Source organism: Anarrhichthys ocellatus, unplaced genomic scaffold (assembly GCF_004355925.1).
Source record: "Anarrhichthys ocellatus isolate YVR2014 unplaced genomic scaffold, GSC_Weel_1.0 scaffold7, whole genome shotgun sequence".
NCBI lineage: Eukaryota > Metazoa > Chordata > Actinopteri > Perciformes > Anarhichadidae > Anarrhichthys > Anarrhichthys ocellatus.
This window is the reverse complement of record NW_022280037.1, coordinates 409243-434651: the sequence shown is the minus strand read 5'-3', so window position 1 is coordinate 434651 and position 25409 is coordinate 409243. Positions and strand designations below refer to the sequence as shown.

Sequence of the window (25409 nt, the reverse complement as noted above, 5' to 3'; positions counted from 1 at the left end):
GAATCAAGCTCTCCCCTCCCACGCCCCCCCCCACAACCAACACAACCACCCCCCCCCCCCCCCCCCCCCCCCCCCCCAAAAAAAACCATCCAAAAAAGGATTACAGGGAAAAGCATACTCTGAGTAGCCCTTCCATTTGGAGCCACTCCATTAAATGTCAATATCTTATTAAAAGTATAAAAAGGAAATCAACCATCACAGGGTTGATGTTCGCATTAGTACTCAGCCCGAGAGAGAAGACCCATTATGGGGTTCAGATAAATATGTGATTTTTTTCCCTTCTTTTTTGTGACCTTGTGATTCCATTAGGCAATGAAATCCTCTCTCTCCCTCGTGTCCTCAACTTCTGAAAAGTCCGTTAGAGAGCCCAAATACAATGTGCAGTGCTCCTGAAACAATGTCACATTTGAACAGTGGCTTTCGTCCGGAACATTTCACCACACCTCTGCTCTCTGATGCACAGCTGCAGAGATTCTTAGTAGAAATAACAAAACACTATCAAAAGGGCAAACCAAAGAGTGCCGGCCTAGTTATATTCATGTCCCCCACCTCATATTGATCAAGTCACATCAAAGGGCTAGTGCATCTCTAATGCAGCTTGGCCTGCTTTCTAAAGAGCTTTCTCCACTTTGATGGGGGATGATGGTATTGATAGCACTGTCACAATGCAGGAGTGCATCTTCTTGTTTTTCCCACATCATTGCAGAATAAAGCGCGTCATGCCTTGCACTTGGGAGTAAAAAATAGATGCAATTCACTAAGTAGAGTCCTATTAAGCAGCATGTAAAGATGGTGGTTCTCATTAGCACTCAGCCAGTCTCAATGCTTGTCCATTGTAAGATGACTCAATGGGCTTTTGAAAATTGTCTCATGATTAGATGCTACCTACTCAGAGGTGTGCTGGCCAGAGCTATTGTGAGAAATGAATAAAGTACGCCTATTAGTAATCATGAATGAGATTTGGCTTTGTATAAAAAAAGAGCTAACGGATGATAGCATGTCTACACACAAATGTGGGGCTTTGAAATCGGGCCGTACGATGTATTACAAAAGAAGCTGCCCCATGTGCAGCTTTATTCTGAACCCATCAGTAACTTTAACCATTGACTAGGTTTTACACTTTCTCATGTGTATTTTCCTTCAGCCAGTGTCTCAGTATTTTTACCTCCCTGCCTTCGTTCTTTCACCAGAAAAGCGCCGTCGGAACATGGAGTTGATTCCCCTGACAGCGCGGATGGTCATGACACACCTGGTGAACCATCTGGGCCATCATCCACTGAGCGGCGGCCCCGCCCTTCTCCACAGCCTCGTGAGCGAGAACCACGACAACCCGTATGTGGAGTCGTCCGAGCTGTCCTCCGAGGTCTTCAAAAGCCCCAACCTGCAGCTGTTCGTCTTCAACGACAGCACGCTGGTGTCCTACCTGCAGATCCCCGCCGAGACCCCCACTGTCGGACAGCCCCCCCAACCCTCCTCCCAAGTGCGCGTCATCGTCCGGGACATCTCGGGCAAATACTCGTGGGATGGCGCAATCCTCTACTGCACCACCGAGGAAGACTCTGTTGATGCAGACGTTTTTGATGCAGTCGATCGCCCTCTTTCGACTACCACTACTGCCTCTCACAGCAGAAACCAGCCCAACTCTCCAACAAAGGGGCCGTACAAACATCATTGCTTCGTCTCGGACTCCCTCTCTGACTGCTGTGAGGAGGAGGAGGAGGTGGATATTCTGGATATGCTTTTGGAGAACCTGGGCCACAGCAGCCCGGAATGCCTGCCCCAGCCACAGCTCAGGCTCAACCAGCCCGCCTCCTCGCCCCATGGCATGAACCTAGAGCAAGAGAGCGCCATCCTGGAGGCCATTCTGTATCAGACTCAGCAGGAGGAAGAGCAAGTGAGGAGGTGGGATGCTGATGTCAGCTTTCGGGCTGCCTGCCAGAGGGAACCCTCCCACCAGGAACCAAAAGCTCCTTTCTACTTCTGCCGGCTGCTGCTTAATGACCTTGGCATGAACTCGTGGGACCGCAGGTACACTAGCAAATGAAGTTGGCTTCATTAAGTGCTCTGGTTTGCACTGTACTAGAAGAAAAAAAAGAGTCAAATGGGGTTGTAAGAAGTCATACAGGGGCCTGTTGCTCTCAATGTATTTCTTTATCATTCAGTCTGCAAACCACATGATAAATGTAAGTGGCATGACAGAAATAATAACACACAACATTGTGTTTTAACCTCTACGGTCCACATCCTGTTTTTGAACCCAAGTTACATCATTCCTCCTCAAAGTAACTCAGCTGTTGGCTCGTTACTCAAAGAGAGAAAGAGCAAAGCTAAAAGCACTGTGCAGTCTAGAGTGCCTTAATCTCCTCTCCACAGGGTAAAAGTGCCCAGCTGTTTGCACTAAGGTCTACCTTGCAGAGCCACATCTTTCCCATGCCTCCCCGTAAATGAAAAGCTTACACCTCTTAATGGTGATGGTGCAACGTGTACACAGCTAGTAGGAGATTGCTGTTTGCACCTGTGACCTTTTTGCCTTTGTTAATCATGTCTGAAAAACAAAACTTAGGTTGAAAATGTTTTTTTTAGGACAATTTGCTTCTAGATCATGCCACTTTATTATATCACAAATGGCTGTTCATGCAGAATTGAAAATATCACATGTAATCGAGACTGTTTTTGTCAAACAGGAAAAGTTTCCATTTGTTGAAGAAGAACTCTAAACTCTTAAGGGAACTGAAGAACTTGGATTCCAGGCAGTGGTAATACCTTCATCCGTTTATATCTCTATATATATCTGCTAAACATCAAATTGTCACTGCAGCCCTATAGTAAACCTATTTCTACATTAAATTAACACAGGTTATAAATCACACAGTTGGTCCATGCTGATTATATTGCCCCCTCACTCCCTCCCTCCCTCCCTTCCTCCCCAATGATCTTTCTAATTTGTACCGTCTCCTGTTGATCACAGCCCTGGAAGTCTCTCACTATCACTCTTGCTGTCCTTCTCTTACTGTGCCTCTCTTAGTCCAATCAATAAGTACACCACTCATTGCTCATGACAGGAGCTTATTAACGATTTCCCTCAGGACTAGGCTTCATTCTCCCAGATGGCCCGACTTGGTTGGGCAAAAGCAACCTGTGCGCAAGCATGCAAAGTGCCCTAAATCTACCCTAGCGTGATGTACTGCCATGGCAACAGGGAAAGGAGATGGGGGGGCCTTTGCTGCCATCCTTTTTAAAATCATGTTCGAGCCGGAGGGATAGTGATAGAATGTGCCGGAAAAACACAATTTACCTTGATAAACAAGGTGTAGTCTTTTGAGTCATTGGACTTGAGTGGCAAGAGTAGTGAGGAGCTTTGAAAGTTCTGTTGTGCTTATAACATTGTTGTTTTTTAATAAAGGCTGCTATGTGTTTTGTTCCGTAGCCGAGAGACACACAAGATTGCTGTGTTCTACATTGGAGAGGGCCAAGAGGACAAGTGCTCCATCTTGTCTAACAGCGCAGGCAGCCAGGCCTATGAAGACTTTGTGTCTGGACTGGGATGGGAGGTGCCGACAACCACACCCTCAAATCAACACATCCTCTGCCTTCCGCAGATACAGCCCAAATATGAACGCACTCGCACTCATTCAACGCATTAAACTGTACATGTGTCCCTCAGGTGGAACTGGCCACACACTGTGGCTTTATGGGTGGCCTCCAGAGGAACGGCAGCACGGGTCTGACAGCTCCTTACTACGCTACCTCCACCGTGGAAACCATCTTCCACGTCTCCACTCGCATGCCATCTGATTCCAATGACTGCCTCACCAAAAAGGTAACAAAAGTCCTGGATAATCATAATACGTATCGTAGGAATTGCACACCTCAAATCCAGAGTATGTCGGAAATAAGAAGAATACTGCTTTGCCTGCTTGAAGTGGTGAAATGGCTACACAGTGCTGCCTGCCCATAGCAGTATGTTGTTGTAGCCTTCAGCTCTGTGTTAAGCTGTGATCAGGAGGTGTGACTCCAGAGTGCGGGCATTGATTAGTGACCCTGGCCATTCAGACCTGAGGAGTAGAGAGTCGCAGGCGCGCGAGTGAAGAGAGGGCATGTGCCGCTGCGGTAATGACTATGATTCTGCTAGCCCCTGCCCCCCTCCCTGTGTGCTGTGACCAGGGCCTGGATTCAGCCATTAGCTCTCCCTGCGAGGGCAGGCGCCGGCCGGATACCGGCAGGATCCTTTTATCCAATTCCTGCTGCCGCCACAGGAGCGATCGATTGGGTTCTGCAGTGGGATTCTGAGCTGTAGTGTACCAGTAGCAGTTAGCACGAAGAAATGAGCCGCAAGGCCTCTGCCCGTGCTGCCAATCTTCTCATACAGTACCCTGCTGAGAAGGGAAATTCATCAGACTCTCCTCATATCCAACCCCCTCCAGGCCTCCACAGTCCGTCCCCCTCTCCGTCTCACAAATAACCCCATACTCATTCCAAACCCATCCTGAACATGTGCTTAGTGGCCGCAAAAAATTAGTTAGCCTAAGTAAAGATTTTGGGGTTTTGGGTTGGCCAGAGTGAGGCGCTGGAGGGATGGCCATGCCCAGAGTAGAGTGTGCTGCCACTCCGCTTCCATCCATTTCACCGGGAACTTCCGTAATTGCTCAGGCTCACCTTGCACAGATCTCTCACGGGCTGCACAGAAATTGGCAGGCTGGCTGCGTGCATGGATGCAGGGCAGAGAGAAGAGGAAGTGGAGTGAAGAAATTGATTGAGAAACGGACTTCGTCTGTGTCCAAGTAGGATGTTTCCCTGTCAATTTAAAAATAACACTTTTAGTCCAGCAGTCACCCACTTTAATGCCTGCAACCGTAGAGGCATACCGTGGTGGGAGTGACGGGTTGGGGGAGCTCTCGCTGGGCAGATTGCCTGTTTGAAGACGATGGAGGGTAAAAAAAAAATAACCAGCTAAACCAAAAAGAAAATAGGGAAAACCATGAATTCCTCAATCCAATTGTGGGTTTTAGGGCAGTGCAGGCTGCAGCAGTAGCAGCTGGCTTCCGTAATGCGGTTATAGAAACGACCTGCAGGTTTGGGGTCAGGCCATGTAGAGTGTGTGCGTGTGTGTGTGTGTGTGTGTGTGTGTGTTTCTGTGGAAAGAGAGGGAAATAGACGGGTGCCTTAGCTATCGCATTCACCCCCAGGCACCACAGCTTAACTGGGCTGCTGCAGGTTGTTTTGATAAGGAGCCTCTTGTGGTCTGCTGTCTCCATATGTGTGAAGCCCATTGGCTGGGCGGGAGGTCAAAGAGGGCTAATTGGACAAGAGCCTTTGACTTGAATCCCATTTTATAAAAGAAGTCTCAAACATTTAGATGTGATTAACAAAGGAGTAACTAGGCGGGTGCAGAAGATGATTGACTAGAGCATAAGCATCCTCATTAAACTTGTTGTTAAAGCTCATCCAAATGCTAATATCTTAACCCAAATTAACATCCCCGTGTTAATTGTCTACCGCAAATGCATATTCAACATTTTCTCTGAAATTGTCCCAGTGACTGACCTGGTTGGTACCTGCTGATCCTTGGACAGAACTGGCGAGCTCCAGTAATCAGCATGCCGTGGATTTGTTTAAGATTACCGTATTACCATAATTAAGGGCTTATAATAGAATGTGCTAATTGCATTTTTGGTGGCGAGGGCATGTTTCTTAATGGCTCATTAGGCCCACAGTACATTGGCAGATGTTTTCTTCTGAGTAGAGGCTCACTTTTCAGTGTCCATGATACCCCAGAAAACATCACTGGGCTACCAGCTACTACCCGCAGTGGAAAACCAAAAAGAGAAAAGGAACCTGGTACTGAAAGTGAGTCGAGTCGAGCCCAACCGTGCAGTGAAAAGAGGCAAAAGTGATCCACAGAATACAGCGAGAATATACTGTGACTGTGTCCCTCTGTTTTACTTTGGAAAAGGAGGAGCTGTTTACCTATTTCAAGCTAGCATCCATCAATTTCCTGTCATTTAAGTATACGTTCTTGTCCTGCCCAGTTTCATTTGGATTTGTGAATAGTGTGCAAATGGGAAGCAATTTAATCTATGATGGGGGAAGTCAATTGGATTCGAATTATTTGGTTTTGAAATGCTCAATTTTGCTCATTTTTGTTTGCAATTTGAATTTGTAATGAAAAAGCTATAAAAAGAGTCAAAACCAGAGCCCAGACCCCTATTTAAAACATTGATTTCAAAGTTTGTGATTTAGACTTGTTGGCAGTCACCTTGCTCTTGCCCCTGCTGCAATCATGTTTTATCTTCAGAATACATGCAGTAAATAATGTTTTATTATCCCCTTCCACATACCTCCTATACCTCTTATACACTAGTTCACTCTAAGAGGTGTGAGCTAAAGGTACTGGCTGGTTGAACCTAGCGACATGCCCTGATCTCAATAATATGTGTTATTGTCATCATCACTGTAGGATGATGACAAGAACACGTATCGCCAGGAAGTTGATTCGACTGATTTTGTTTGTTTACAGCTGCGTCACCTGGGAAATGACGAGGTGCACATAGTGTGGTCCGAGCACACCAGGGACTACCGACGGGGCATCATCCCAACTGATTTTGGAGACGTGCTGATTATCATCTACCCAATGAAGAACCACATGTACTTCATCCAGATCATGAAGAAACCACAGGTAAACTATTATAAACTACACACATACAAGATGGATCAACTCAATGGAAGTGGGAAGTTACTGTTATTGCATGTGGTCAAACAATGTATAAGTGAGCTTCTTTTCCTTTTATACTAACGCTTTTCAGATTAGATAAGAAAGGTTTATTTTGATAAATATGTAACAAATAATGAGAAAACAGATTAACCAATAAAATGAACAGTAAACATTCAACACCAAATTTGAAAACACCTATAAGGTCCCACCCCTTTCTATGACTTAAATAACTTAGAATAATTATTAAATAATGAACTTAAGGAGTGACTTCATGTTTTTAAGCTTTAAACTGTATTATATGACTTCACTTTGATGAAACACATCAACGCTGCTGTTAATATTTACATTTCTTACCAAATTTATTTAAAAAATCTGCATTCCACGGTTAAAAAATGCCTCAAAACAGCATCTACTGTTTATAGAAAGCCCACATCTTGCAAAGTAATTTTTTGATCTAATCTACGTCAAGAATCACTGATTTACAAAATCTGGGTCCCTGCTCCCCCACCGCTGGGAGACTTCAGCCGGCAGGAGAGCGGACGGACTCTCCGGAGACAGAGGTGCTAGGGTTCGTGGCTGAATTCAAGTTGCTACATCCAGTGCCTATACTTTCTCCAGTCAAAGTAGTCTCCCAGCGGGGGGAGAGTGAGGCGGAGTGACCGCGGGGTGTAATTCTCATTTCAAGGTGCATCAAGGCTTTTCGTCAAACGGAAGTGCGCTCTGTTTAATCTCTCTGCCCCTTGTCCACTTTTCTGCATTTTTAAAAAAATGATGCAGTGGGTGGACTTAGGCTCGGACCTGAGGGGGGAAATCACACTTTGATGTTGAACCATAGCAAAGTGTCTTAGTCTCCAGGCACACTTAGCAAGAAAACCACTCTGGCTATTTTCAGCACTGCACTAATTTCCAGTCTCTGCTCACGAGTTAAAGCAAGCCTTTCTCCTCGCTTCCTATTCAGACTTTGCCGTGAGTTTTATAGGTCCTTTCTCCTGTTAGGGTTTCTGTCTGAAGACTCTCAGTTTCCCCTACTCCAGCTGTGCATTATTACCCACACTGTGGGTATGTGCTCTCAGAGATGGTTACCATCCTTTGCTGACTAGCTTTCATCTTGGCTACTCTGAAGTACTGCACTCGATGTGTGGCCTTCTAAAGAATATTTCTTTCTCTGAGAATGTCTGCCTTCAGATGTTCAGATATATTCACAATATTTTCTATTTGAACATTATTCAGATGAAAAACAAATGATGTCATTTGTTTTGTATTCCTCACGGAATTCCTCATTGATCATCTTTAATGTGGTCTTTTAAACGAGTCATTTTTCAAAGATGACCGAAGTACATAATAAAATGCGATAAACAATAGAATGTCAGCTTATTTTCAATAGGACAGTACGGAGTATAACAACAGCCCCAGAGGATCTAATACCCTATTAAGAAATAACTTGTTTAAATCATGGACCAATCCAATTATTGTGTATTGATAGTCATAGACCAGCCCCTAGAATTCACTCTTATGTATTCCTATAGTGGGGTGTATTTATTTCAGATGGTGTTAATTATTTTACCGTAAATGTCAGTTATTTACTCTGTTACATATAAACTTTATTACCCATATAAATGATCGTAGTTACATTGTATCTTCATCTCTTTGGGGATCTAAATGATATAACCCTAACTGCATATATTAAGATGCTGTGAGAGACTGTTTAGATCCGCCCTCTTTTATGTGGATGTCCAATCAGTGTTGGTTAAATGTAGTCAGTTGAAGTAATAAATTCCTCAGTGTGTGCTGTATTGACCGAGAGTTCTCCGGAGCTTGCCGTGCCTACATGTACCAGGATGCATTGCGCAGCAGCAGCAGCCTCTGACTCTTTCTGCTGAAATGTTCCCTTTAAACCTAACAATGACCACACAAAGACAAGTGTGCGTCACGATTAAATACTTCAATGGTTGCAGATGGTTCACATAAGTGCGTAAAACATGTTACTCAGAGGGTCTCTAAAGCCAAAGCCCCCAAACCCCAACACATGCAAGCCAGCACATTTTTCCAGACTTGGAAAACTTAAACTGCCTCCACCTCCAACACCTTGTAAAGCTATCTACTCAGATTTACACAGTGTCACCCAAGTTTTCTAGCGTGTGATCAAGTTAATTGGTCCGTATCATTTCTGGTGAAAATCCATTTATTGTATAATTTGACTGGTTATTATACTAGCGGAACTACCAAGTTGAAGACAGCAGGACCTTTTGGAGACTTTGACATTCACGTCAACTTCCAGGTCAACGACCATTGAGCATCAGTGATTAAGGGCCCCTTTCCAATATGCATGAACAGACGCGTGTACCCACACACAATCACACGCTGCCGCTAAAATGCATATTGCCCCTTTGTGTTTGTTCGGTAGCTCAATACGAGGGCTTTGTTTAGTATTGATTGTCATTTTAATTTAATTTGCCTAACATTGATTCACACTAGATATGTGTGGTTGTCATGCAAAGCTAGGTACAAATTCAATTTCATCATGAACCCTTGCCCTAAACAGATGGAGAAACGGTTAAAAAAACGAAAGAAAGGATTAAAAACTTTGTTGTTCTTCTTTCTAATTTGCGGATGCTTACATACACAATGACAGGACACCGACCAAATTAGCTTTGGACCGTCACGTTGCCTCAAGTTCTCATTCTTTTCTTCTTTCTTCCCCAGGTTCCTTTCTTCGGTCCGCTGTTTAACGGCGCCATCATCACCGGGACGCTGCTGCCAAGCTTGGTGCGGGCCACCTGTATCAATGCCAGCAGAGCTGTCAAGTCCCGGCTGACTCTCTACCAGAGCTTGTATCCTTTACTCCTCAAGCCTTCTGCTTCATTTACCATTCACCGTACCATACGATGCATGGCTCGTCAGAGGAATGCAACCATTCTTTCAAAAATCAACCGTTAATGTTATGAGCATACATTTAGCGATGTTTTTATGATGATTGCATTAGATGCATCCACACCGCTGAGCTTAAATGTTCAGCACCACCAGTGGCCCGTTTGGGTAAATTCATTGAGACATGTGGCGTGCCTGTCACGTCAGCCAACGCACACAGCTGAGTGCTGACAGTGATCTTTATGGGCTGGCTGATTTACATACAGCTATTAGGCCGGGGCTGTTTCACAGCCTGGAGCAGCATGGGAGGTTGTGTGAGGCTGTTTTGGGCAGGAGCGCAGATAATGTGTCATCATCTATCACTACCGTTTTATGGAGCACACGGAGAGCCAAAAATAAGAGCACCCTCAACAAACGCATACAAGTGCATACAGACACACACACACACACTCGCCCTCATCCCTCCACCCATCCATCCCAACAGTGTGCCGTTAAGAGCCTGACTCCAGCTGTAGTTGTCAGTTGGTTTAAAGGGAGTGTAATCACCAATGGAGATGAATTAGCATGTGAATGCCAGCAGCGCAGAGTCGGGGGGTGAGATGGAGGGGCAGAGTCGGGATGGCCCCTGGGGGGGGAAACCTGATCTCCCTCAACGCCCCGCTCCTCCTCGGACAGCATGTATGGCACCGCCTCACCAGAACCACGCTGCCCCTCTGGCAGTTGCTATAGAAACCTCCCCCGAGGAGGTTTCATTTGGGTGGAAGGTTAGCTTCTGTTGTTTTTGAAACGTTGACATATTTGAAATATTTTTGAATTATTATGAGGTCTTTGTATCCTTGTCATTTACCCCCCCCCCCCCCAAAAAAAAAGGCTGTTGGTCTTTAATTATCCTACAACACACCTTGCGTATGTTGTTTTGTTTACAGTTGGGTGTGTGTAAGTATGCGTCTGCCCGTATGCGTTTCACAGTGCATCACATCCCCCCACATCAGGCCTTGTCTGTGCGTCCCCGGGGGAATCCTGAGTGACAGATGTCTGTTACCCGACGCCAAGTGAATTAGCCCAGTGTGACTCTCGGTGCCAGAGGGGGGCCAGCCACAGGCCTGCCTGCCTCTGTGAGCCTCAGGGGATAAGAGGGGGGGGGACAGTACCGGGACTGTGCTGGGCCACAAAAGCCTTACCTGGCATTCCTTAGCAGAGGAGCAGACAGCACAAAGGCATGATCTATGAGAGGAGATAAGCGCTGCCTCTAGAGCTTTGGCACTGATAGGCTGCCAGGCCTCGCACACTCCAAGAGTGGAGATGAGTGAATGTGCCAGGCAAAGCACACAGCCAGCACAAGTATCTGCATGTCTGTTTTTTTTTTCCTGCCTAGCTTGAGAGCTTGTGAGGACAGAAGCGATGTATTAACTAATGAATAGCCAAAAATGGTACGTGTGGTGTATGCCGTGTGATAAGCCCGTTTTTAGGTTTTCAGAGAATGTCCTGACTGGCACAATGATCAGCGCTGGCATAAACCAGAAGCGAAAGGCTTGTGGAGTTGCTCTTTTATATTTCCATTGGATTTGCTGTTGTATTATACCAGCCTTTTTGCACTTTTCCCTCTCCAGTAGTCATTCTTCCATTTTCTCAGGCTCTTTATCTCCTTTTTTTTTTCTTCTTTTTTTCTGGGATGTGTTTTTTTGTGCGAGACGGAAAATCCTCGTCCTTACTTTACCCCTTCACAATGCCTTAACAATCCACACTGTCCTCTCTGCCCGTGAGGCCACTCTCCAAGGTAATTAGTTGAATATTTCTTCAAAGAGAAGCTATATGACCCCTGTGTGTACAGATAAAAGGCCAGTATGGCACTGTGGCCCCCTCTCCCGCTCCGTCGCGAGGCTCGAGAGTACTCCAGCAGTCTGCCGCAACGCTCACAGGATCTCTCAGGCTAATAGGATTTGATAATGAAAAATGACCTCCAGCAACAGTGTTTTTCAGATAGATACTCCCCCCTTTGCTGTCTTTCTTTCTGCTCATCACATCCTCTGTCTCCTCCTCTCTCCTTTTCCTCAATCTCTGAACTGTGAGGGTTTGTGTAACCTGTGTACTTGTTTTCTCGCACAGGGTCCGGCTCTCATTGTCAGTTAGAATTTGTGTCAATTTCTTCCGTCAAGAAGACACAACCATGGCCTTGCATCATATCACAAGCCCCCTCGCAGACAACTCGTAATGTATCATCTATTATTTATGTCCCTGATGGAAAATGCAGCTGGTCTGGCTTTGTGTGTCCTAAGTGTATTGTCTGCAACTAGTCCACCCTTCACAGCGGCATTTTGAATAATTGAGACCACAAAATGTTCAATCTGAAACAACTTAAAGGGGAAAATCACCACCTTTGTTATGTGGACGTCCATTCAGTGTGGATGGTAAATGTTGTATATCGAGGCGATAGATTCCTCAGTGTGTGCTCTATTGACGCAGAAAGTAGAGTTTACAGAAGCAAAATCGGTTGTTTTTATTGCCTTTGACATGACAGTGACGTAGTTGGATGCGAGGAATATTTAAAGGCTGCTGTTTGAGCTTCCCAGTCTCTGCCTCTGGCTAGCCAGGGCCACCATCAGCACTGACTGGACATCTACTGATTGGTAGCGGATTTTCCCTTTTAAGGGTTTATAAAAACACCATTCTTTTTTCATCAGCAACGGAGTAGAATGGATGAATGTAATTTTGTTTACGGTACTTACTGCATGCACACAGTGTTCGATAGATTGTGCTTGGAAGACACAATGAGTTTGTCTGTGTCACCTGAACCCAGCCCGTCACTGAATGGCTTCGCCGTCTGCTGCCATTTACTGTATCATGAAGATCCTTCATACTGTCACTGTAGAATAATGTTTTCACCCAGGAGACGGGATTCATTTCTCTCTTCAACAAGCACTTGAGTTTGATGTGCCGTGCATCGCTCTTTGTGATGGGGGGGGGTATTGTTGAGGCTAAAAATTGTCTGCGCGTGTGTGTGTCGGGGAAATGGCAAGTTTCTAATAGGTGAGACAGTGTAAAACTGACCTTGATTCAGAGACATAGCCTCCCTACTGGACAAAATCAATAGTTTTTGCACACTGCCCTTAGTCCCAATCCTCTGCTCTGACACACACGTAAACACATACACGCACACACAGATCCATCTCCAGGCAGCGATCAATAACCATAATCTGTTTCTGCCCATCGCCAGTCATGCGAGCCAGGCTTTTAGGTGGTGTGTGTGTATATACGTGTGTGTGTGTGCAGTAGCAGAAAGAAGAGAGGGATGCTTGATCCTTTCAGTGCTGAAGTCTGTCATGTTCCCTCACAGGCTTGTGTGAGCATATCTACAGTCCCCTTACTCCCCTGAATGCCAAAACGAGATGTACATAATTTCAATGGACGTATACTGAAAAACATAATGGACATGATATCCTGTATGCACTCCTTTGTGTGCTGTTGCTGCACCCCCCCCTGACGCCATCATAATAATTACAGTCACTGCATTGGTAATGACATATTCTCACACCCCTTCTGAGCAAGTTATTGTCCCACTCTCACTGTGTCTTTGTCCAACGACAGTGCGTTCTTTTGTATACTGTAAGATTCCTCACCTAGCGGAGACGAAAGTGCGCCTGTATGCATGATGGGATGTCGTGAATAGGATCTGCCATGTTAGTGTTGTCTCACATGAATTATTTAGCATCGTTGATAGGTCTAATTTGCCAGCTGTTGTGCCATAACTGTCGGCAGTCTCATAGATAATACTCAGCAGTCTATATCACTGTGGAACACGGTGCTTGACTGGGCACAGTGAGACGCCAAGCTAGTCATTTGATGCTGGTTTCATGCAATGGTCTGAGCGGATATGAGGATAACTAGCCAACTTCCTGTTTATGGAAACAGGACTGGCCAACTAAAAGGTCTTATAAAAATGCCAAGAGTTGTTTCCAATATACAGTAACATTCTTAATACATGACCATGACATGTGGTGCAACTTATATTAACTGTCTGGTAGTGTGTCCGTATTTACTGGATACAAGCCTTTTAGTTGGAGGCAGTTGGCTGATGTGGAGTGGGTAGGTAGTTGGGGGTTGGGTTAGGGGCCATTTCTGAGTTGAAGTGTCCCTGCTTGGAGTTGGCCAGGGTGGTTTGGGCGGAGGCTGGCATTGGCTTTAATAGAGCGGTTGAGAGTTTACGCAGTATTTGGGGGGCTACGCAGAGAGGAGGGGTCTCTCCCCCACTGAATGTTTTAACCTAATCCCATTATCAGCGTAGCGCACTGCCTCCCATCTCTTCCCACTCCTTATCCCTACCCCCCTCCTGCCCTGCTCTCCAGCTGACCAGCTGTTCCTACCGGGACTCACGACAATGTCCGATGTGTTCAGATCACTGAGTACCCCCCCACACCCCTCCAATACGCACACACAAATACACAGAGTGCAGTCCATGCACAACCAAAGCAATTGCCCAGCCCATTGCTGGAGCCTACGAGGGCCCAGAGGGAGGAGGGTGTTAGTTAGGGGAGAAGGGGGTAGCGCTGGGGGTGAGGAGGGGGCAAGCACAGGCCTGTCAAACCAAGAGCCCTGACTCAGGAGGCAGCCCAGCTCGGATGGCATATGGCGTCTAGCTTCATACAACATGCAAAAGTATTCTCTCCCTTCGCTGCCCCCCCCCCCCCCCCCCCCCCCGCCTCCCCCCCCTGCTGCTAATGCAGAATGACTCATAGCATTACTCTTTTTATTTTTTTCTTCTCCCCCCCCCCCCGACATCGGTTCCTCCTCCTCTTGCCACCCAGCCTGTAACAAAAGGCGTCCGCTGCATGGCACCCACACCATGAAAGCCCTGGGGGCCCAGCCCAGCCTGCACTCTTGAGGTCTGAGCACGGGGGCCGCCCCTTTTAAACACAGGTAGAGCAGGCGTGGAACCAGACGGCCAACAGCAGGGACCCACAGCCCCGCCTGTGGTAGCGTACACACACTGCTGGTGTCAAACTGTTGTGCCTGTTAGTGTGTTTGTGTTTGTATGTATACAGAAGCTGCCTCTATTTTGTGGTGCCTCTGGTGTAACTGAAACATGGGTGTGTCTATACATTGTTGAGCACCGTGTGTTCGGTTTGTGTCGAACTGCAACCTTTCTGAGAAATAAGGGTTGTCTTTTATTTGCCATAATAATAGAAGTGCTACTTTCAAGTGTAATTTAACTCCAGGGTTAATTCAACTTTTAGATTTTTCCATTTATTTCCCCACTTTTGATGACATACTGTTGATGAACCATTTATATGGTGTGAGGGAGCTTTCAGCTGCCAGAGTAAGCCAGTTTTTATACACTACATAGGTTATAGATAAAATAAGTTTTCAACTAGCATTAGTAGAAACAGCATATCATGGTTTAACCCCAAAAATGTCATGCTCTGTGTATTTTTAAACTTGAACCCCCACCCTCACGCCCCTCCCCTTCTCTCTCCGTCTGTTATGCATTCATGTCTGACATCTGTGTGTTTGTGAGCGGCAAAGTGAAAGCCTGCAGGACTGCCAGTTTTGTTTTTGGTCGTCCAACCTGTCCCATCCCCTACTCAGGCTTTGGGTATCAGGTAGAATATCATAAACAATGATTTTATGTATTTAACTGCTTGGCCTGTATCAATTTCAGAGCATATTAGTCTGTGAATATATTATATTTAACTTAATATTGACTACTATTTACTTGCTCATGCAGGTTCTTGAAGAATTTCCACTAATATCAAATGGAAATCGTAATACAGACCTGGTTTTTTTTCATTGTTTACATGTAAACAAATAAATGAAAAACATTTAATCAATCATAGATATTCCAAGTGGTCGAGTGTCTTTTTCTATAGACACAAACTTCTATTTCAAGTACAGAAAGCATGACAATGCTGTGTTTTCATGCTGCTGCTTCAAGAAAAGTCTCCTCGTTCTACCTATTTCAGGTAGATTCCCACCAATCGAGCGGAGGAAGAGGATTGCACGACTTGTATTCCTTTTATTATGTTTTGTAAACACTTGAACATGTTGGCCCAACAGTGAGTAATCATCACAAAGTGGCTACTAATATGTAAAGGAATGACTGCCTGTGTTGGCTTGGATGTTAACACTCATCAAGACCCTACTCTTGGAAAGACTTTAAAAAAAAACAAAAAAAAACTGACAAACGTCCTCGCTAAATATCAACAAAAAAATGAAATTTGCTATAAAGACTTTCCTGCTAATAGGTCAGCGAGTCCCTGTGTCCATCAGCCAGAATAACCTGACCCAAGAGTGTCTCCACTGGACTAATACCGACTGCATTTCTGTTAAGAAGACGAGTTCATTGTGATTGATGTGCGGTGGTGCTGCTTCTAGCGCGGGTGTAAAAACCTGTCTGTCTGCTTTAAGTGATAAGCATCCAGCTAGCCATTCCATCTGTTCCCCCTAGCCCTGTTTAATTAATGAACTTTCTTTCTCCGCCCCGTTGCCAGCCAGCGCAACACTAAAGCAAAAGCTGTTAGCCCTCTCAGGTTATCCAAATGGATGCATGTTCTTGCCCCCCCCCCCCCCCCCTCCTCAATGGGTGCGTTCTCATTGATTAGTTATGTTTTGTTTTCCCCTCTTTTGTCTCAGGGTTCTTGAAGGGAGGGTTAATGAGCTTTCCTGGCAAACCCTAGCGCTTGGAATCCGGGGATAAATGGGAATAATTTTGTTGTGTTTTTTTTGTTTAGTTGTTTTTTTTTGTGATGGGCTTGGCAGAGATGTGAAGCCTCGTGCCACTGTGTGTGTTTGTGTGTACGTGAATGATGATGCGTGTTTGTTTGGATGTGTTTGAATGGCTTTGAGGCGGGGTATATTGCATTTCATCCCCGCTGGTCCATTATTCCTCTTCAGAAGCAGGGAATCTGGAACACTCTTTAACAGTTGGGTCTGTCACCATTCATCTTTCAGCCGTCTCAGCACAACTCTTGTCCTGTCCTCTTTTTCCACCAAGTACTCTCTCCCTTCCTTTATGTCCCCTCTTCCTTCCGTGTCTCTTGTTACAAGGCAGTGGACAGCCCTTTGTCCAGCTAAAGCTGCCCTCTTTTGTTTGTGCGGCCTTTTTTATCCTTGTGCTAATCGCCATGGTCGTGTGCCTGAGTTGGACCCCATATTTCACGCTCGGCTCTCCTTTGTTTGACACACCGCCCCTGATAAGAATCCCAATTCTAGGGCCTCTCTGATATTGAAATCCAACAGCGGCGTAGAAAGAGCCTTCAATCATCCATTATCTGTGCCCCAGTGATTACCATTCAATCTCCCAGGATCCAGGCTCCTCATCACCGGCCCCAGAGCTGCGGCGTCCCGTGAAAGAACCCGCATCCCTTAACGCCTGTGTCACATGCGAGCATATCCATAGACATTTCTGATGCCGTCTTGAGACAGCCCTGCACAGAATGCTGCTGGGAAATGTCAGTGAAATGTCACTCACCGTTCTACGCTGGAATCTCTTGGTCTCTGATGTGGCCCTGGGTTTTTTTTGGCACTCCTGTGAGGACACCTTGTGACATTATTGGGTTTCTTTGTCCCTAAATGGCCATTACATTCTCAATTCTTCCCGAGACTTGGATTGCTCTTTTTCGTTTTGCACGGGCTTGCGTTGCTTTTAATGTCACAGACGTAATTGGCTGTTTTAAGAAGGAATTAGTTGATTATTTATAAGTTGCACATGAATGCCTCTTTAAATGGTTCAAAGGCAGTGTCTGCTCCTCTTCTGGCCTGTGGCCATTGTTCTCTTTTAGAGGATGTCCTTGTGCCTCGCAGCATTTGCATCTTTTGCACGAAATGGTATTTTCTGCATCGACAGACAAGGCACGGCAAACAAAGCAATAACAAAAACAAGATATTTAAGTGTGCATCGCTGTGCATTGTCTGCCTCTTTTTTTACAGAAAGCAGCCTTTGATGTGTTAATGCTGATAGTCTGTGTCTCATTGTCAAGTGGTGGATGTGGCTGAAAGAGAAGCACTGAGAAATATTGGCCAAAATCTTCCTGTGTCTCTCCGCTGCAACAGGCTGTAATGATATTGCGTCGATGTGGAACAAAGAGAAAGTATTGTTGGCTGCAGACACAGGTACAACACATTCTAATTGTGGGGTCCCCTTATCTTAACGAAATGCATCTTTGTCATACAGTATAACATTAAAATACAGATTGATTCTAATGGTAATGAAATTTAAGAAAACTTTTGTGCTGCAGACATCCACTTATCCAACACTATGTTTAGATGCACAACAGCTCTCAGTACCTTTGTTTAATGCAGTGTACACATCTTCATTAGTTATGTATAGCCTCTAATTACTATTGATGAGACTCTAGCTGATTTGGGTACAAATCTATAGCTTTTGTTATTCTAATGAGTGTTATTTACCCTCAGATCTCTGAGCCAGGGGGCTTCGGAATGGGGCTTTGTGCAGGCAGATCTAGCCGGGGCAGCTCTAGCGACACCCACTTGTTTTTGTATCTGCCGACTTTGACCAAATCCAGTTTCCCTCCCCCCCACATCATCACCCGTCTGCATGGACGTATAGCACTTCCCGCTCCTCCATCTGTTTTTGTCCACCCATGAAAAGGTCCATTATAATCTGCAGGATGCACAGTTGATGTGCCGCGAGCTCCGCTTGAGCCAATCACGGCAGTGCGCTGAACTTAGGCCACGAATCCAAGCGGCTCCAACCCCTCCCCCAAGTTCATTTTGATTATTTGGGCTCTCTGAGATCTTCAGTTGAACAAGTTTTTATAACAACATTGTCTCCATCATCCCCCCCCCCCCCCTTATAAAAGCTTCCAGTCTGAATTGGGCTCTATGCATGCCCACTGGATGATGGCAGGCTCCTGATTAACCCTGGAGTGACTAGCTAATGTCATTGAAGGAGGGCCACCTGGCTGTGAGACTGTACAGTCAGCTGCCACTGAAGGGCCAGAATAGGAGACGACCAGGTGTTGGGCTCCAGCCCCCCTAATTGTTGCCATGTAATAGCCTGCTTGACTGCACAATATAGCCCAGGGGCGAGGATTAGGAAAAAGCTGTTGCCAACACAGAAGTCCATTTTCTTTTTTGCTCAAGGTTTTGTGTGTGGGTTTCTCTCTGTGTGCGTGCTTATGTGTGTATACATATAGACATCCCCTTTGCCGTCGGCCTCATCCATTACAATTACAGCAGGTAGAAGACTGGGCCCCTTTTTCCTGGCTGTCACCCAGCCCGTCACTGTCCCAGCACATTCATTTCAGACATACACATCAACTTGCTTTAGATTGGGACCCAAATATAAGTACCGATTATTGACGGTAACTATTGCAGACTTATTGTCAGGCTGAGTGCTCACTGTACAGAAAGAACACCAGTAACAAAACACAATTTCCTCATCATATCATATCCTCAACAACACCACATTCATCCATCATTATCCTCATCACTTTGACAAAAAGATATGAGCAACTTTGCCTGACTAGTGTCTTCATATGATATTTTAAGGAAATCACAATAGAATTGAGTGAAATATGTCCAAAATGCAAATGTGAGGCCAAATGAAACCACTCTTGCCCCCAGTAACTAACCCACTCTGTGCATTCACCACAGCTGTGATCATATGTAAACCCAGCGCTAATCATTATCATTCCCGCTAAATGCCTGGCATTTTGCATAAGGCCAAGCAGCCTAATTGGCCCGATGAACCTTTCACAGAGGGGGCAATGGAGGAACAAGAGACTTCACGTGCCTTGGCCTTGGCGGGGAAGCAGACGGAGATGCTTGGCGTTAAGGCATCACAGTTATTCTGCCGCACATGCCACAAGCATCATTAAAATTGCATAAACCTCTGTTCGTTTTGTTTTAATATTTCAGCAGTGCTTGTCTGAACAGTGTTACCGTCGGGTTAAAATCGGAGCCATTTGGCATGACCCAGAGTTGGCCCACTCATTAAGTGTAAGAGTGCTTTTCTAGATGTGTCAAATTATTATCAGATTATAGAACATCAGGGTACTTTGACTGCTGCCATGCTTTGGGGTGGGCACAGGTGGGTTTGAGTCTGTAGCCTGATGATGATAATCTCTCTCTAGAAAGTTGAAGAAAGAAGAGGTGAAATGCCTCATAAGTAATCAGATGGTTTTCAAGCGAAGTCTCGGCCCAGTGTGCCCTTCCCGGTTTCATCTTTGACTTTTTATTAAAAGTTCAAATTGAGATCAGATAGATGCTGTTGTCCCCTGTCTTGATTCTAAACAATTCAAATATCAGGAACTGGAGAAAAAAACAAAAAAGGACGCATATTCACCTCAGATAACTCATAAGATGCACACCTTTGTCCTGACCTAATAATGTTTCCAGATGTCTGAGGCATTCATGTCACTCTGGCCATCGTCACTGACAAAGGAGACCTTCAGAGAGAACTCTCACCCAGCCAGTCACAGAACTGTATCTGTTAATCTTCATCCCTATGAGCCTTTGCTCATCTTATTATGACTTTCTGTTAATGCACGGTGGGGGCCTGCGTGACTGTATGGCTGTAATGGGCCTGTGTTTGATTAATCATGTCGATCCATTGTGTTTCACATCTAAGGCTGCTGTGTTACGACTCATCAATGGAGACCAGAGTCCTTTGAAAAGGAGATTGGTTACAGACTCGGCTCATCTGAATACACAAGCCCAGTAGGCTTTGATGGCAGTCATGTTGTGTTGAACAAACCGCGCTACAACAAATTATGATGTCACCAGGTATCTTGTGGCCATCGTGTTTCTCTGTGTGGTGTGAGGATGACTTGTTGCTTTATCATTTATGTTCTGCGAGCCCCCCAACAACTTGTCCTAACATAGTTTAGGGGTCAACATTGACTTTGGTGTAGGTGCTGTTCTTATGATTTGTTGTGGAGCGGAAATCGATTTTTAGTGTCCCCCAGAGGAATGGTGGGCTTCCAGAGACTCGAGAAAATGGGTGACTACTTCCTCCGGTCAGCTCATAAATAACCTGGTCATGCCAGCCAGCAGACATCAGATTTTTGTCTGCAGCGGTGGCAAACCTGTGTGAAATCACTGATGGGCAGTGATGATGTCACAGGTTAGGAGTGATGTCACAGCCATAACTTCCCGTCCCGCTGTCTGAATGCCAGATGGACGGTAGAGAGGTGTGGAGGTTGAAGCTTAGAAAGCTCTTGCTGTGGGGAAAGTCACCCCTCAGGAGTTGTGATTAACCTGGGCTTACTGTTTGACCCGAGTCCTTTGGGGCTCTGAGCTCCAGTTTCCTGGACCCGCTTCTAATTAGGCCACTTGTTAAAACTCTTCTGAAACCAGCTATTCCTCCAGAGCATCTGATCTCCTGTATGTCTATGCACACCCAGAAAATGGACACACAAACACCTCCACTCATTGTAATGCATTTGTGACACATTCAGACATTTTCTGTGTCTACAGCAAAAAAGCTGTTTGATGAGACACCAAGGTTTGAGTAGCTGCCATATAAAATGGGATTGGGACACACATGCACACTGTAAAATCACCCTACTGGCTAGTTTCTGTCACACACGCTCTCACTTTATCCATCTCAATCTGTTGTTCCATCCCACTATGCCATTATTCCAGCAGCCAGCTGTATTGCCACATTGACTCTCTCTGTCCCTATCTTTCTTTCTCTCCACGTCTCTTCGTCTAAATGTCTCTGTCTTCCTCCCCGTTTCCCCATAATCACCTCACACCTCTGAGGGCCTCTGCTGAGACGAGCTTCACACCTCAGCCCTCGCTGTGACAACAGGTACCACTGGCACTCACCGCCTGGCCTCTCTCCAATCAACACCTGCTCGGCTTTATCCCTCTTTCTTCCCTTCCTCTTTTCCATCTTCCCCACTCACCGCTCTCCATCTCCGCCTTCTTTCTCCATAGTCCCATCCCATGTTTTAGTGTCTCCGCCAATTCTTTTCCCTGTGTATCCCCTCTTTACATTTCTCAGTCTCTCCTGACATTTTTCTGCCTCTTATCCCCTTTTCCTTAATGAGCAACGGATAATCCATATTCAGTTCAATCCATTTGTCCATACCAATGCCGGATGGAGACGGCACTGTGATCCCCTGTTGATTTAAACATTTTCATGTGACACTTGTCTGCTTTCATTACCTCATATGGTAGCAGTGTAATGACTGGCAACAAAAGCCTGTATGCAAGTCATTTAAAGGTGTGTCTTGCCTGATTTTGCCACCAATCATTTTTCAAATCTGACACTTTTTCCTTTCTAGTTGACCACCTAAGCACGAGACTTAGCGCCTTAATGTATTTGTGTGGATGGACAGTATTTGTGTAATATACTGCATTGAGAGTGCATGTGGTATGAGGACGTGAGGCACTGTGCCTTTCAACAAAAAAAATAATGACCACATCTGTTTTGTTTTTTTTCTTCCTGCTGCACTGGCACCGCGGCACAACCAAGCACTCCCCCTCCTCCCCCAATCCCTTCCTCTCAACAGGCCAATTATGTGACTGCTGGGAGTCAATGGCGATGTGAGCTACTCCTGAGCGCTTCTCCTCACCAAGGTCAAGCTGATTGGCCCAGGTTAATGGGCAGATGTGGGGCTAAGAGGGGGGGGGGGTCAAGCACCTAGAGGCACCCTCCACCTCATCTCTAAACTGTCCCTCTTCACTACAAGAGGCCTTTTTACCACCAGTGCTTCTACAAACAGGATTAACCTTGGCTGCTACTGTGGGGGCCCGAGAAGCGTAGGGAGCGTTTCCTCCCCATGCATGGCAAAGTTTTTGCTTTCATTATAAGGCTTGAATATTGTTAGTGTATCTCTAACAACTGCCACTGCCCCAACTAGCTTTAAGGCTGCTGTGGTTAAACCTCTATTTAAAAAAATACACTCCTTGATCCAGAGTCTCTGAATAAATATTGCCCAGTCCTCCATTCTTTTCAAAAGCGCGAGAAAGAGCAACTTTGGGTGCACATATTTACCAGTCGTCTTTTTTGAACCATTTCGATCTTCTTTCAGGGCTTGCCCCTCCACCAAAACTGCACTTACCAAAGTGCTGAGGGATCTTCTGCTTACTATGGACTCCGATTCCACCTTTGCACATCCATTTATGGATCTCAGTGAAACTTTTGACACCATTGATATTTGTATACTCCTTGACTGACTGGAAAATCAATGTGGTGTCTCTGGCCTTGGCACAAGTCTTGCTTAGCGGATAGAACATCAGAATGTTCTGATGTGTAATATGGAGTACCTCGGGGCACTGTCCTTGGCCCTCTGGTTCGTTGTCTCTTGACAACTACCACTATAACATTTCCTGAGATTGGCCACATGGCCTGTTGAGGCCTTTATATCCATTTCAGTTAGTTGCTTATTCTTTGATTACTTTAGGCCTTGTACCTATTGTCATGTCACCATTATCCCTTTAAGTCTAGTACTTATAGTCTATGTTTGTCCTGCTGTCGCTCTTCCTGAGATTTTCTCCATTTTTTCCTTTAGGTCTTTTTTAGGGGAGAATTGTTTTCTACTCAAATCGGGTTCTATGGATAGAGGGTGGAACAAATTGTGGTTTGTGATGGGGGCTATATAAATATTGAATTGACTTGACCCGACTATGAAACCTTCCTCAATAAGCAAAGAAATTTTAGCCTAGTAACTCAACATGATAAGGGCATCTTTGACAAAAGCACAGGGGTCAGGCACCCTGCTGCGCCCGTCATCTGACTTAGAAGTGGATAGAAATGGAGCTTAAGAAGTGAAATGTCAGTATGGTGCATCTTAAGACCCCTTGTAATGCTCCATTGCCTAATCTAGACCTTCAGCCTCTGCCCTGCCTTAATCAACGGACTAATGATGCGAGTCTCTGTCGGTCTGCCTTGTTCATTCTGTTGTACATTTCAGGGAAAATGAGACTACAAACAAAAACCTCTTCACAAGCTTTCATTGTTTTGTACAAACAAAGCACAAAACAGTGTTCCAGTCTGGGACACTTGAGCTGAACCCACTTTAGTCTTCACCAGTCTCCGAGTCCCTGCTGCTGACAGCCATCTCTACAGCAACCAATGCAATTCACTATGGGGAGGATATTCCCTATCTTGTCTTCACCAGATAGTGTTCACTTGGCATTCAGACCAAATTGTTTTTTGTTGCATCATGCTTTCAGAATCTATGAACTTCCCTTTGGCAAACTCCAGATGGGCTGTCACACAGTGGTCATTGGGTTCGTCCTTTCCTGACCTAGACCTCTGTGACATTTCCCGAGATTGGCCACATGGGGAGCTCTTGAAAGAATGGCGATGGTTTAAATCCCATTACATTTCTGGGGTACCCTCAGTTCTCAAACTAATGCACTTGTAATAATTACTTTAACGGAATCTGAGTTTTAAGACCGTTCTGTCTCATAGGTCTATGGAGCTCTTTGAACTTTGTGGCTTGGTGTTCACTCTGTGAACTTTGAGACCTTTTGCTGACAGGTAAAACTGAACATAGGTGGACTCTATAATATAAACATACGTAGGTAGATGAGGTATTTCTTCAAAACTTTACCGCCATTCGTATCTAGCACAAGGACGCAGGACGTGTGTGTGTGTGTGTGTGTGTGTGTGTGTGTGTGTGTGTGTGTGTGTATAAAGGCTGTTGAGTGAGTGTGTGTGTGTCAGAGGCCAGTGGTGGCGTGAGGCCTTTTATCAGCAGGGGGACTGAGGAACACAAAGACAGAGGCTGGATGGTAAGGATGCTGCTCTCCAGAGAGACACCAGTTCAGAGGTCAACATAGGCTCTTTTGGGGAAGTGTGTGTGTGGGTGGAGGGTGTTAGTGTGTGTGTGGTGCCTATGTGTGAGCATGTGTACGTGTCCGCATGCGCTGGGTGGGGTTACACGCGGCACAAAATTGATCCCGGTGGACAGGCATTTTCAGGACAGGTCCCTGTGGACGGAGATAGAAAAAGGGGAGTGTGATGATGATGAGGGTTGGTGGCGGTTGGCGATGAGGTCCAGCAGGGATGGAGCAGCCTGCTAATGAAGAGCCATCTGAGGCCTCCATTCACCTTGAACATGGGCCACTGCAGCTGCCCTGACCTTGGCTTTGATCCACAAAGATGCTTGACCCCCACCATTCCCCCAGAGCAACCCCCTTGCCATCTGGAAGACACACATGCATATGTATACATATGTACGTGCACGCGCCCACAGATACATATGCATGTACACGTAGGCTGACTCATATCCACATGCACATATGCCTTTACAGGTTTTATGTTGTTAGAATCCGTTTGTGTTCTTTTGCATGTACGCTGCATCTTGTGTGTTTGGGCATAATTGACCTGTGCGTTTGTGTACTAGTGTGTTCACTCATACATGATGTGCCAACAATAAGTCACTGGCTTTGTCGCCAAGGAAGAAAGGGCAAGCAGGGGACAGGATGGTCAATAAGGACCGTTATGCACTAAAAACACATTATGTGTTAATGTTGTAGTTAATAGACTGACTTAGTGCTTTAAACCTAATACTCCCTCCCCGCCCTCATAATGCCCTAACCACAACCTCCACGTCTCGAGACATCAGTCCACTTACTGAAGTTGTTTCACATTGGGAGTTTTTTCTTCTTGTTACTGTCCCGATGGTTACCACGCTCCATTGGCATTGGTTTCCCTCTCTTCTCCCTAATGGGAATGCAGCGGCTTGGAACGTAGGGGTTCCTTGGAAATTCCCAAAGTGGCGCAACCGACTTTGCTCCCACACACCGGCTTGTCGTGCTTGCCCAGTTCAGCTGTAAATGACAGTTATGTCACGGCTGACTTGGGTTGAAGTCCATCTGTGGAAATGTAGACCTGTCTGCATTTTCCTTT

The 25409-nt window shown here is 45.6% G+C and overlaps 1 protein-coding gene across 7 annotated transcripts in view; it reads left to right on the top strand.

Annotated features, from left to right (window-relative positions):
• The window catches only part of ralgapa2 (Ral GTPase activating protein catalytic subunit alpha 2), an 85386-nt gene that overhangs the window by 48847 nt on the left and 11130 nt on the right, over window positions 1-25409 (top strand). For all 7 annotated transcript variants that reach the window (XR_004212769.1, XM_031847145.1, XM_031847142.1 and 4 more), the window contains 6 exons: window positions 1191-2028; window positions 2685-2756; window positions 3428-3551; window positions 3665-3820; window positions 6518-6676; window positions 9416-9543. Coding sequence is in view for 6 of the 7 variants with exons in the window: in XM_031847145.1 (XP_031703005.1) it covers window positions 1191-2028; window positions 2685-2756; window positions 3428-3551; window positions 3665-3820; window positions 6518-6676; window positions 9416-9543 (1477 nt within the window). In the remaining variant the exon portion in view is untranslated. The remainder of the gene's footprint in view (window positions 1-1190; window positions 2029-2684; window positions 2757-3427; window positions 3552-3664; window positions 3821-6517; window positions 6677-9415; window positions 9544-25409) is intronic.